Source organism: Mugil cephalus, chromosome 3 (genome assembly GCF_022458985.1).
Source record: "Mugil cephalus isolate CIBA_MC_2020 chromosome 3, CIBA_Mcephalus_1.1, whole genome shotgun sequence".
NCBI classification, from domain to species: Eukaryota; Metazoa; Chordata; class Actinopteri; order Mugiliformes; family Mugilidae; genus Mugil; species Mugil cephalus.
Genome location: NC_061772.1, coordinates 19437980 through 19451757, shown reverse-complemented (window position 1 = coordinate 19451757; position 13778 = coordinate 19437980). Strand labels below are relative to the sequence as shown.

At 42.1% G+C, this 13778-nt stretch overlaps 1 protein-coding gene across 3 annotated transcripts in view; it reads left to right on the top strand.

Annotated features, from left to right (window-relative positions):
- Positions 1-13778, top strand: part of LOC125005464 (C-Jun-amino-terminal kinase-interacting protein 1-like) — a 41962-nt gene that overhangs the window by 22705 nt on the left and 5479 nt on the right. For all 3 annotated transcript variants that reach the window (XM_047580823.1, XM_047580822.1, XM_047580824.1), the window contains exons 3-7: positions 559-816; positions 6709-6790; positions 8729-9871; positions 11268-11343; positions 13387-13559. In XM_047580823.1, the coding sequence (XP_047436779.1) occupies positions 559-816; positions 6709-6790; positions 8729-9871; positions 11268-11343; positions 13387-13559 (1732 nt within the window). The remainder of the gene's footprint in view (positions 1-558; positions 817-6708; positions 6791-8728; positions 9872-11267; positions 11344-13386; positions 13560-13778) is intronic.

The following is a 13778-nucleotide window of genomic DNA, read 5'->3' as shown; positions in this document are numbered from 1 at the left end:
GTATGTGCCTGTGTCAGGCTGCATCCTGCTGCAGGAGGAGTGTCATTGCTATGGGGTGAGGGTGCCTGGTCTGGTTTAGGTGGGTGATACATGTCCAAGTAACCTCCACATTATTGTCAGGTCCAAACATTTCCCAAAAACATTGTATTGTCTCAATATGTTATTCACTCCTCTTGTCATAATGGTCATAATGTTATTCCTGATCGGTGTATCTAGTAGCAATTAATTTAAATTTTCAGGCTAGATGAGAATGCCAACAAAATGAAATGGTAAGAAGCTGTGAAAGTGAACACCGAGGAAGGAGCAGACAGAGCTTTCATTGTCACTTCATTACTGTAGGTAAACGCTTTCATCGAAGAACCTGATGCTAGAAATAGTCTGTGTCTCCAATTTAAGCGGCCCAGTGCTGGTAGAGTGACAGTGTTGTTGATGAAGACAGAGCCGCCCCTAATTGGCCGTCTCAATCCCCTCATCCCATCCACGCACACATGCTCTCTCTGTCTCTCTCTCTCTCTTTCCCTGCTTTGAGTGATGACATGCTTAATCCAATCCCTGCAGGGCCGTGTGAGGCGAGGAACCAATAGCATGCCGGGGAGGGCGGAACTGGGAGCAGTCGGCCAGCTTCAGGCAGAGATGCTGCATTTGGACCTTATCGACGGTGCTGACGGTTACCGCGGCGACAAAGATTCCTCCAAGGCGCCTGCCATCGCACCCCCGCCAGTAACCAAGGACCCTCCAGCACCTGTCACCATGGATACTTACCGGCCCAAGAGACCGACGACCCTTAACCTCTTCCCAATCGTGCCACGCACACAGGTAGAGTCTGAATTAACCGTGTCAGCAGAGTTTCTTCCAGGTGGATGAACGTGGATCAGAAAGCAGGAGCGTGGAAGGATATGTAGTTATTTTCTGCACCCGTGTGTCTGCATGTCATCACGCACAAACATTACATTTTAAAATGGAAGCATAAATGGACAGCCTGCCTGACATCACCGTTAGACTACAATCGCTTCTCTGAGGAGATGTGTTTCTGGACTGAACAAAAGCCTCAATTGTCAAGACAGAGATTTTTTTTTTCCCCTTTGGTGCCCGTCTCTGTTTGTGCTTGTGTGCTGCTAGACCTCGTGACTGTGTGTGTTCGTGTTTCCATGCCTCGCAATCTTTGTGAGAACGAACCTCACGAATGGAAGACATTTTGCCTTCAACATGCTGCTTGAGGGGTGCATTTAGACTTTAACTTGAGGTTAGGAGTTAGCAATAGGTGTCAATAAGTATGTGGGAGGTTTGGAGAGGCTGTGTTTGTGTATGATGGCGTTGTGCGTTGCATAAAAAATGGTTGGATCTGCACTCCTGACAAAAGACAGACAAGCTTTTTCTGATGTAACATTGCTCTTAACAAGGACACCATTTGTTTGTATTATTATGCTAGAAATCCCTGTTGAATCAAGTTAAAATGAATTATTATATCTGAAGCAACCTGTCAAGTTGGATTAAAAATAATAAAATTATGTAAATATAGTGGTTTTGGTTGACGTAACTACTTACTCAAGGTAATCGTGACAATAGTAAATCTGTGTTTAGGGTTAGATAAAGATTGTATTCAAGCTTTAAAATAAGGTATACTGCAGTCTCCTATGTTTATATTGTGCCATTGCCGTATCATTTTAATAAATATCACCAGACGTCCTCCTTTGCTTTTCTAGATATTACAAGGGGAGCTTTGTCCGTGGAACTTTCACATATAGTGATTCATTTCATGGCCCAGACCCGTATAATATACATCTCAAGCGCACAGAGACAGTTGTTCTTTTAGAACTTGCACGTCTGGAGTACACGTCAAGTTTATTTTCTTCTGTTTACTTTTGAAAGACATCAAGCTTCAATGCTAATGCCGTCTGTGCAAGTGGGTCTATCAGAACATATATCAGAACAAGGCAGATGGATGGGCCATATAATAGAAAATATGAGAAAATAGGCTGAAAAAGCAGTAGCGTTATATTTTCAAATCCCTTGTAGCTGTTTAATAGTGCAAAATGAAGCGAGAATTACTGGGTTTACAGACAAACTCGAACTGAAGCCCCTTTTTAGTTGAAGGAAATGAGTCATTCCAGTCATTTGACTTTAAATTAGACCATAAAAAATTATTTCAATTATTTCATTTTAGGCATTTAGGCATTTCCAAATACTGTACTCTCTGCTTTCGTAGAACAGAAATGTTGCAACCATGTGGTGGTTGTCTAATCTAACATAGCTAGTAATGCATAGTTAGCAAGTTTGTCCACGACTCTAAGGTACACACTTCCCCCAGGCTTCCCCCAAGACTGCCAACATGATCAACCAAGCAGCTCTATATTTGTCTGTGCTTTGTTCTTGCCCAGTTTCCTTCATGTGGAAACAAGCCTACTGCACTTAGTTCTTGTGTTTATGTGTGTCTGTGTGTGTGTTGTTCGAGCTGTCAAGAACTGGAAAGCATGAAGGAAATAATTGCTCTTTAACAATTGTCTTATTGGGAGGTCTCCCTGTTTCCTGGGACTTTGTTCATTCTCTTCTGACAGCAAAGTTATGCGGGAGGGCAAATCACAGTATTGGCACCTGAAAGCATGGCTTGGTTTTATGGCCTTTTTTAATGTAATGTAGCATGTAGCTTGGCCATATTCACAAATGTTATACTACAGTTTCTGTGCTGCATACTGCCTACTGCTGTTGGCTAGGCTAGTTAGCTGGTGTCTTCTTGTTGGTTGCTAATTGGTAGCTGACTGCTAGTTACCAACTTTGGCTGAGCTTGTAAATGTGTTTTGACTTGGAACTTGGTACAAGGAATTGTAACATCTTAACCTGTGTAATAATGAATGCTTTAACTCTCTACTCCTTGTATACCACATACTGTCGACTGCTGTTGGCTAGGCTAGTTAGCTGGTGTCTTTTTTTGTTTTTTGTTCAGTTGGACTGGGCTTCTAAAGGTGTTTTGCTTCGGATCTTGGCACAAGGGATTGTAACTTATCCTGTGAAAGCTAACTGAAATACCTGCTGACCAGAAGTGCTACACACTGCATGTATATGATCATTAGGTATGATGGAGGACCACAATGCCACATTTTATTATCAGAATCGGAATCTTTATTGTCATTATACACAAGTACAAGGAAGCTGTATGCAATCCATCTCAGTGCAAAGAAAGCAATCTATTTAACTAAAGTATATGTATATATGTAAAAACACTAAAAAAAAAAAAAGACAGAACTGCAAATAAATAGACCAATATAAAAAAATATATGTGTATAAAAAACAGTACATGTACTTATAAGCAGTACTTTCACGTTATACCAAAATAGTTGATTTATATGGGTTTGGGGTCGTCCAGCATGCCTATGTTCAAATGATTCAAACAGAGCTGACAATGGTGGTGTAGACAAAACTTAGACCAGATACGATGTTGAAAAGCTACAATCAGTTATCCTTAGACTGTCTACTGTAAGAACATAGACAGAGAAAAAGACAGAGCATACTGAGTTACTGTTTCCAGGTCAGTGGATCAGTAAAATACTAAATACACAATTAGATCTGCATCATCTGAAGGCAAGAGATTGATTTATGTGGTTAAACTAAATAGCCTCTGGAGCCTGATTACAATCTGATCGGTTTTAGATTAATATCATTATTAAAAATACACAGAAAGAAGCTGACTAATGTGAGCTTTTGCACAAACGAGGACAGCTTTATTTCAGATGAACAACCAGCAAACACAAAGACAGATGTCTATCTCAGAAAGGAATCTTCCATCTTAATCTGACTTTAATCTCTCATCTGGCAGTTCAACGCTACTTATGTTGAAGACACATGCCTGTATTTGTGGCAGTATCTGATTTGGAAGTATTTTGAATTTGGTGAAAAACAGACATTCACTTTAATTTTAAGCTGTACTCTCATTTATCATCTGCCTCCATTTTTCACTTGAAGCAAGCCATGACTTACTGATAGAATAACAAAACACTCTGAACAGCTCCACCTTATTAACATGTATAATAGCACTGTCCATAACAATTGCAGAGATCTGAAACACGTCTAGTTGACAAGCTCGTATGTATTATCCACGTAGATTCGCTGATCTTCTTGTCATTATAGTAAAACAGACTGAGATCAGTGTTGCCATTTTCCACCTGCTGATTCACTCGTTACCGTGGAAACTGCTCTGTCTCCTCCTTGTAAACGTAGATGGGAAGTGAGTCATGGACGGTGGGTGGAAAGAGGAGGAGGGCGCGATCTTATTTTGAACACGTTGTCGTCACAGGAGTTTCCAGTTCTCTCTCCATCTGTTTAAATATCCCTTCTATCATCTCTGTCTCTCCAGCCTCTCTCACCCAGTGCTGGTATCAGACCCCAGTCTCCATCTGTTAGTCACTCAGTCACATGTTAATGCTGAAAGCTTAAAGTCACATTAGTGATGCTGTTTGAGACATTATTGCAAACCCCACTTCCTGAAAATACAGATTTGGCTCTTATTATCACTGAAAACAACCACGTTCCGGGATCAAAACATCACATTATACCTTGTCTTTTTATTATAGTTTTTTTTTTTTTTTTTTTTTTTTTTAACCCCTGGTGATAGTTTTTGTGGTTGCCACCAGTCAAATCCCTGTTGGAAGCTTTTCAGCTGATTCAGTATATTGAATTGCCAGCTGAGTGCATAAGTGAGAGAGGTCACTCTCATTGGCCGTAAAATGACAAAGGGCACACACACAGAATGTTCTTCTTATTTTGGACCTTATCTGTTAAATCTTCTGGTTTTGCCTGTGGACGGACGAGCCTGGCCAACTAGGGGATGGCCCGTCTGAGCTATCCCACCATGCTGATTGGTTCTGAGCTGGTCACGTGTTACATTGGTGCCATGTTAAATACATCTAACCAATATTCACTCATAGAGAAGTGGCAATAACATAGAATGAAGTTGGGTTAAAAGTTAAAATATGCCACAGTGCTACGGCTCCAGCACAGGATCAGGAAACTCCACCTGATTTCTCCCTATTATGTCAAAGTCTCTCTTTGACCTTTGTTAAGGTTTTATATAGGAAAAATAAAATCATACCATTAATGTGTACCTTGATTCAAAAACGCCCAACACTGCTTTACAAATTAATGAAGTTTGAAGTTAACCAAGTCTTAGACTAGCTTCATGCTAGCTAGTTATCTAGACTAAAGGCTTTGAAAAATAGCAGCTACCGTCATGTATACTGTGAAACCCATGTGTGCATGTATGTACATGTAGATAGCCAAATTGAATTGACACATAACTTTGCATTCGTTACTACTAAGTTGTTATGGCTAGCGTGCTAATGTTATAATGATAATAACAATAATCATGATAATAACATTAAGACTAGTTTAATTTTCACTTTTTGTGAGTATTTATAATTTTTTCTGAGTAATTTCAAACTTCTAATGCCAATGGATGAATACAGGGGATTCAGGAGAACACAGCTCCGTGACTGATGAGGCGATTGGGCTACAAAGCATTTTACAGGCTCATTTAAGAAACTTAAAGTAAGTAAATGCTAGGATATTTAAGTTAGGGCCAATTACATATTGCCGGTGTTTAATGTTAATGGTGAGATTTATTTCAACTTAGCACATCCGCCCCACAGGGTTACACTGTAGAATCTACCCTCCGATGTAGCAAACATGGCACCCATGAGTTGAGTTGGCCAGACTCTCTCTAATGTATGGCTCTGAGGATGGGTGCAGACTACTGCCACCTGTTGGTAAGGAGAATAATTTCCTTTCTCGTGGGTGAAGAACATACGTGCCAGCTAGCCTCGAGCTGTAGTCTCATCTGCCACCCTTAAATACTAGTAGCAAAAAGAAATTACATAGATAACAGTACTTAAGCAAAAGTTATTTTTTCACTATAGACCACAATGTGAGCATTTAACTCAAGCAACTAATAGTATAGTTTTTGTTTCAGATATTGTGAATGTGTTGGTTCTACTAACTGCTTGTCTTTTGCAAGAAATCCAGGCTCACTGCAAACCACATACTTGAAAATGACTGGAAAAATAACAAGTTATTAGCATGCTACATGACATGTTACACTGCTCTCCCCTCTTTGGCTGAATTTCAATTCTGTTGCATTTATCAGTAGGAGCGGTTGGGTGTGGTCTCACTGTGGTCGCACAGCCCGTAGTCCTCTTGTACACACACTGATAAGCTGCTCTTTCACTGATATTAGTCAGTGGAACACATTTGGAATCAGTTTCTTGTCTGTATTTATAAATGGCAACTAACAGATGTATTGTTTGTTTTTTGTGATATGGATAAACTGATTTCTAAAGAAAGGAGGCATAAGCACTTAAATGTATCATGGGTCATATGAACAGGCACCCCCACCCCCAACAGTTTAAAGAGTCTCCTACTGTGTGTGGGTGTGTGTGTGTGCATTTCCCTTAGCTTGGGTAAAAGGTCTGGTCCCTTTAAATGCACACCACGGAGCACAGACAAAAGAAGCCCTGCTCATTCAACGGAATAAAAGGTCTGTGTGTGCGTCCTTCTGTGTGTATGTGTGTGCGCATGAAATGAGAGAGCGTGCGAGAGAGAGAGTGAAAGACACACAAAAGTTGTATACATTGTGTCAGGAACCCCTCTTTTCCTCTCTATGCACTCTCCATCTATGTTTCCCACCACTTCCTACTTTTTCTCTTCCTCTTTTTTTTCCAGGACACATTAAACAACAACTCCTTCGGGAAGAAGTACAGTTGGCAGGAGAAGGTTTCAGGCTCGTCCTCTCCCCTTAAAGCAGGTGAGCTTTTCTTTCTCTCTTCATGACATTTAGTCTCATTTGAATATTCTCATTAAATCGATGGCAGCTGGGATCATGTTCACAAAAAAAAAGCATGTGTGATTTTAAATGGATCTTGCAGGCTGTGCGTCTCTCTCATACTCAGGGACAGTGCTCGGATTAGCTGTTGTGGCAGTGCTGTGTGTGTGTTAGCCAGCTCAGGCTTATGGTTAGCTTGGAGTTGTCATAGCTCATTGCTTCCAGCACTAATCAGAGCACCATGTGAGGCGAGACTAACTAAGCTCTCCGCCAACTGTTGGCAAAATTGAGACAGAACCTTGTTATTGGTTTAAAATGTTTGACATAGTTCTTTAAAAATGTGGATTAATGATCTTGCTTATTTTACTTTATTTCACTTTATTCAAGCCACTGTGTCAGAGTGTAGATAGGAACCATCTGGACATGGTGAACAGCCTTTCTAGCCTTCTATTCATACTGTGCATAGTATCTTGAGACTGTGTATAAAAATGGGTGAACCTTCCATGACATCATCCATTCAGGATGCCTGAAGAATGGTTGGAAGCTCAGTGTCTCAGCGCCTGACTCCATGTAACGCCCTGCCAACGGTCAAAACGTTGGTGCGTGAGCTGAGCTGGGTGGGTGACGCCAAGGCAAACAACAGGCGACGCCTGAGAACACCCACCTGTCACTCAAAGTGCTAACTCCCTAATCATGCGCAACTTAAAGCCTTGGTATATTTTAAACAGGGAAGTTTGTCCCCATGCAATTTTAATGATTGAGGTAATTAGCTATAGATATAAAACACATTTTTTTGCACTTGTATTTAAACCACAGACTGTACATAAAAATGGACAAGGCGTCCCCATATATCATTGGGTTATTGCAGAAACCACAGAAACTATTCGTCAAAAATAGTTTGGCCCAAGTCCCATCCACTAACATGGAGGAGGTGTATCCTCTCACCTATACCACAGCCAGTCACTAGGGGGCGCTCTACTTGCTTTGGCTTCACTTTTTAAGAGCTGTTCTATCGTCCCTCTTTATACAGTCTACAGTTGAATATTAAGGTCTGTGGAGACTCGTTTTCGGAGTCTGCCACAAGTGGCTGTTTGACGCTTATGTCTTGCCTTCGTTTTTCAGCAAACCAGTACACCTGAAACACGAGTGCTGAGCCAATGGGCTAATAGTAGTGTAGTTCAGTGTTTTTCTCAGACAACTTTGGATTTGTTAAATAAATACGAATGGAGCTCCTATGCAGATTTGATTATAAGCAACCAAATAAAGCTTGGATCATCTGAGAAAACCGTGCTGAATCACTTTGCAACCTGATTTGCAATTCAAACTGAGCTCAGGTCTATGGATCTCTGCAGGGAACTTTTTGCATAGGGATGGGTGTCGTTAAAGTTTCATCCATTACATCCAGTGCCGAACCGGTACTTTTGAAATGGGGCTGGTGCCACAACTATGCTTAAAGATGGAAAAGATGCAAACTCTGTCTAGAAACGAGGTAAGGAAAGGCAATGTGGTGTATTGTCCTAAATTGGCCTTAAATATCTTGTTTGTTTCCCGTCTTCTTATTTCAGACATCAGTTCTGTATCACTCAGTGAAAATATCATGTCTTTATTTCCTGCCGATGGATTATGACGTAAGACATCAATCTCCTAGCTGCATTCTGAATTTGATGAGTAATGGGGATTTAGCCGCATAATCCCGACATCCGTTACCTAACCATTTTTACTCTCTTCCTGTTTGTGCTTTATTTTATCTGCTTGTGCATTCACTGCCATGTCTGCCTTCACACCGGTGCATTTTGTTGACTATGTCTGCGCTTCTGCACCATGTATATTTACTCTGTGCGTGTGTGTCTGGCCTGTGTGTCTGCGCATGCGTTTGCGTGGCTGTGTGCGCACTTCTGTCCGTGGCTGCCCTTTCTCTAGGCGACCTCACCCCTCCACGTGAGCACAGCTGTCTGAGCGACGAGGACAAGGTGCACGGTGGGGGAGCGCAGACCAAAGACCGCGGGACCTCTACCGACGCCCCCTGCAGACACAGCCACACCTCGGGACACTCGCACGGCTCATCTACAGGGACCGCGACGCGTTCCAAGCTTCAGGAGAAGCCGCCAGCGCCGCCGCCACCGCAGAACTATACGCCGGCTCCCCTGTACCCGACGGGGAAGGCGGACGCTAGTGGGCACCACCGGGAGAGGATTCGATACCACACAGATGTTCATCTAGAGCCCACAGAGGAGATCTATCTGACTCCTGTGCAGCGTTCCGCTGACCCCTTGGAGCCTGCCAACACGCAGGACCGGCCTTTCCTCTCGCAGCAGACTGAGCAGGGCCGCATGTCCATCAGCTCCGACACAGAAGGTCCTCCTCCTTATCAGCCCCTCCCAGACCGGACCAACCCTTCGATCTTTGAGGAGGATGAGGTCTATGTCCCCCCACCTTCATACGCTTCCTGTGTAGAGTCCCTCATCACTCCACCCAGCATGGCCGTTTCCGCTCGCTCCTCCCTCGCACTGGACCTCAGCCGGAAGGGTTCGGGGACGGGGGCCGGCCTCATGTTGAGAGCCGGGTCGTCAGTAGAGTATGTTGATGCAACTGATGAAAGCTACTGTGGGGAGGACGAGGATGTGGACAGGATAATAATGGATGGAAGGATGAGAAAGGGGGGAAGAAAGGGAGATGGTGCCAGCAGCAGCAGCAGCAGAGCTGCCCCACTACGGACTTCTATGAGCTCAGAAGCCAGTGGCCTTTCGTATGACTCAGTCAAGTACACCCTAGTGGTGGATGAGCACGCTCAGCTGGAGCTCGTCAGTCTCCGGCAGTGTTACCAAGGATACAGCGACGACAGCGACTCCGCAACCGTCTACGACAACTGCGTCTCCTCCCCCTATGAGTCGGCCATCGGAGAGGAGTATGAGGAGGACGATGAGGAGGAGCACGACGGTCGGATAGGAGGGGTGCGGAGAGAGGGCACGGCTTGCCTCTCTGAGGACTCCACCCCAGAAGCTGACCTGCACTTCTCCAAGAAGTTCCTCAACGTCTTCATGAATGGCCGCTCTCGCTCCTCCAGTAAGTCGCTCCCATGAGAACGAGTGATTATAAAAGGAATAAAACTAAAATGATTTGTTTGCATGGCTGAAAGAATAATGGTGGGGGTGGAAGTGTTTAGGGTTGGTCTGTTTGTTGTGTTACTAGTAAGACCTACAGTATTCGAGACCATCCGTCCAGTTTGCACATGGATCAACATTTCTATCTGACTTTAAATGTATTTAAAACTTTCAGTTGACCTTAAACTGAGGTGTTAAACAACCAGGAAATAGATCAGCAGCACTTTCATTGATCTGATGGGTGAAGGAAACCAACAACACCTTGCAGTCAGTTAACTGAATCCACTTCACTTTCTGCTGTCTAATCTAACATTCAAGATCAAGCTGAGCCTTTTGGATTTATCTGCAGTTATACAGAAATAGGCAATAGCACAAGCAGCAGTACAATTTATGAATCTGTTCTGAATTGAACCTGCCAAATATAATATTTTATTGTTGTCTACCTTGACTGCTTAAAGTTATAGTCTTGAGTATTTTTCAGTTAATTATGAAACCAGTTTTGTTGCAGAACATTTTTTTTTTTGACGTAGTGAATTAAACGTAAACTGCATTTATTAGGAGAGGCAGGTTGTGTTTTTGCTTTGAAGTCTTGTAATCTTGTGCTATTCCCTTGCAAGCTGTGCATTTTTTCCAGTGTGCACCAGTCCTCCAGATCTCCCTTTTAAAACGAACAAAACAAAATTCTCAGAAATATTTTTAATAATGATGATAATGATTTGATGTGAAGCATTTCAAATAATATTGGAAAGACTTGTGGGTTGGCATTGACGTGACAGCTTCTGTAGAGACTTCGCTGCTTTCTCAGACTTTACCTTCATGGCGTCTTCTCGGGGGAGAGAGTGTGGGAGGAGGATGGGATACTCTCATGGAGGATGACAAAATTTAACTTCATAAGGTTGATTAGCACTATGAGAAAACAATAGGACATATCCCTAAAACTGACTCACTTTATCATATGTATCCGGAGTATGATGGAAAGAGGGGAAGGTTTAATGTGAGTATATGTGTGGTTGGTCCAGGCCGTTCTCTTGGATGCCATCCAGGCATTTTACAGACTCATTAGAAAACACACAGCAATGGCAACTGGGGTTCTCTCAGGGGACTGCAGGTACAAATACGCAATGCTCATCTGTTTCACGCCTCATTGTGGTCGGATTCATAGGTAAAGAATGCATGTGTGCTTTCAACTAAACCCAATGTGCCCTAATTGTGTTTTTATCTGTGCAGGACTTTTGTTGCAATTTGAAGCGTCGTTAATCATTTCATGAGCTTTACACAAAGACTTGACACTCGCCATATGGTTTCCTTTTTTTTTTTAAACTTTTTTTATCATTATTGTTTTCCCTCTGGTATTCAAGGTGCAGAATCCTTTGGCTTATATTCCTGCATAATAAACGGAGAAGAGAAGGACCAGAGCCACAGAGCAGTCTACAGGTGAGGAAAAACCACTCTCCATCCAGTTTACAGTTTAAACCCATGCAAACATCTGGAGTGGCATCTATGATTCTCACTGAATGCGAATGTAAGAAAGGGTTTTAGAGTTTAACAAAGTGGCCTTTTAACATGTCTCGGAGCTGATCTTTGCGATGCCTCCGTCAACATGAAAAAAAAAGTTTACAGGGTTTTTTAAATCTGATTAGAGATTCCAGCTTCCCCATAACATCCGTGTCTTTAAGCCAGCTGTGGAGCCTCAAATGTGATGGAAAATAGAACTGAAGAAGATGTCACATTTCAGTTGACAAGACTGAATTTATTCAAAAGAAAAAGACCAACATGGATCCACGTTTTTATCAGTTCCCACTTTACTGTTGACACTGAGATGTTCTTGTTGAATGCACTATCAAGGGGGTTTACGCCACTGGTACTTCCCCTATGAGCCGAATTTAGCCAGTGAAGTCAACAAAGCCTGCCTATACCTGACACAAATGATAGGAGCTAAACTTCTCTATTCTGCCTCTTTCTTAGGTTCTATGAGTATTTTTTTTTTACAGTTTTTACATATTCTGCATATTCTGTCACAGTAGAATTTGCTTCATCTCCACTCATTAGATGAACCGCTGCTAGTTCGCTGCTATGACCCACCCACCTCACCTGTCCTCTCAAACCCGTCTGTGTTGTTACTGTCACGCGATCGCCGAATAGTCGACTCTGTGCTTAAAGCCCAGTGGCAGAGCAGTGAAGGTGACTAGTGGGTGAAACCCTAATTTGCATAATAAATATGTATACTGTCAGCGTGTTGGTAATATTCTTCTGGAAAAAAAACACTATAACAACTTGCTGTCAATTTATTTAGTCAAATATATTTTGAAATACAGAAATCCATGCAAACTTGTCTGTTCAGTTAGTCTTGACCAACGCCCTAGAAAATTATGATTTTCAGTTGTGTCACACCATTGTAACAGTTTCAACAAAATGAATACGATTGGTTGGCTACAGGTGGGGAGGAGTCGTGGTTTAGACTTAGCTCTCAATCCCAACCCTCGGCCACTCAGGTCATCCAATCCCTTGGGACAGCGCCCTAGAAAGAAGAGGAAGTCCTTCCTACCTGTTCCTCCCTGACATAGGCCTCTCATGTCTCTCTCACGCTCATCCTCCTCTGCCTCACCCTTGCAGCTGTGTGACTCCCTCCCAACTTTTATCACTTCAGAACAGCTCCTCATTATTCTCTATTTTGTCTCTCAGACTCACTATATGTTTCCTCCCTGCTCTGTCCTAGTCAGCTGATTGCTACTTTCTCAACATTTATCATGCCTACGCAGGTAAACTTAAACGGGGCTGATGCTTTTGACCCTCCCATCATCTAGGACCTCATTCTTTGTTTGATTATATGAATGTTAGTTACGTTAATATTCACAGTTCTAAATAGATTCTAGACAAAAATCATAGAATAATCCTAATACTCTTGTGCATGCTATATGTATATGGTGACTATTTAATCCTACTTTTGAGCCGATCTTTCTTTTTTCTGCATTTTTTCTTTTATTAGTGTTTGTTTATAACCTCTCTTTTATCCCATGCTTCTTTCTTTCTTTTTTAATATAGCAATTTTTCTGTTAGTAAATGAAATGCAAAATTTCCATTAAATAATTGTTACTTTTTTTTTTTACTTTTCATTGCTGTTTGTTACTTTTCATACTTTTGTTACTTTAAATTACTTTCTGTTGCCTTTTGCTACTTTTACCCCATTTTCTATGTTAGAGCTGCTACAGTGACAATGACAATATTTTGGAGCTACAGTGATGAAAATATTCAAACCTCAGGCTGATAAATATATCAATGAATAGAAACGGATCATATGATGGTGTCATGAGACCCAGCTGAAAGCACAGTGTCTGCTCCTCAGTTTTAATCTGTTTCTAATTTCTGTGTAACCTTTTTTTATATATTTGTCTATATTTGTTATTCTACAATAATTGCTTGAAGATATTGTGTAAGGTGGCCATCCAGCTCATAAAAAGCTGATGCCTGTTTCGACAGGTTCGTGCCCAGACATGATGACGAGTTGGAGATGGAGGTGGATGACCCGTTGCTGGTGGAGGTCCAGGCAGAGGATTACTGGTATGAGGGCTACAACATGCGAACTGGCGCCCGTGGGATATTCCCCGCGTACTACGCCATAGAGGTGACCAAGGACACAGAGAGTTACAAAGGTACTGACATTGGGATTAGTTTAATTTGTAATATTTATACCACTACTACCTTTATTTTTTAATGAAACACAACAAGAAAGTGTCACTCTGCGTGAAGTAAAACAAAAATGGTTAGAGCCAGCCAACGGTTAAAAAAAGGAAAAAGAAAACAATCTAAGACAGGCAGAGACGCAACGCATTAATCTGCACCACGTCTGAACGAACCCACGTTTACCAGAA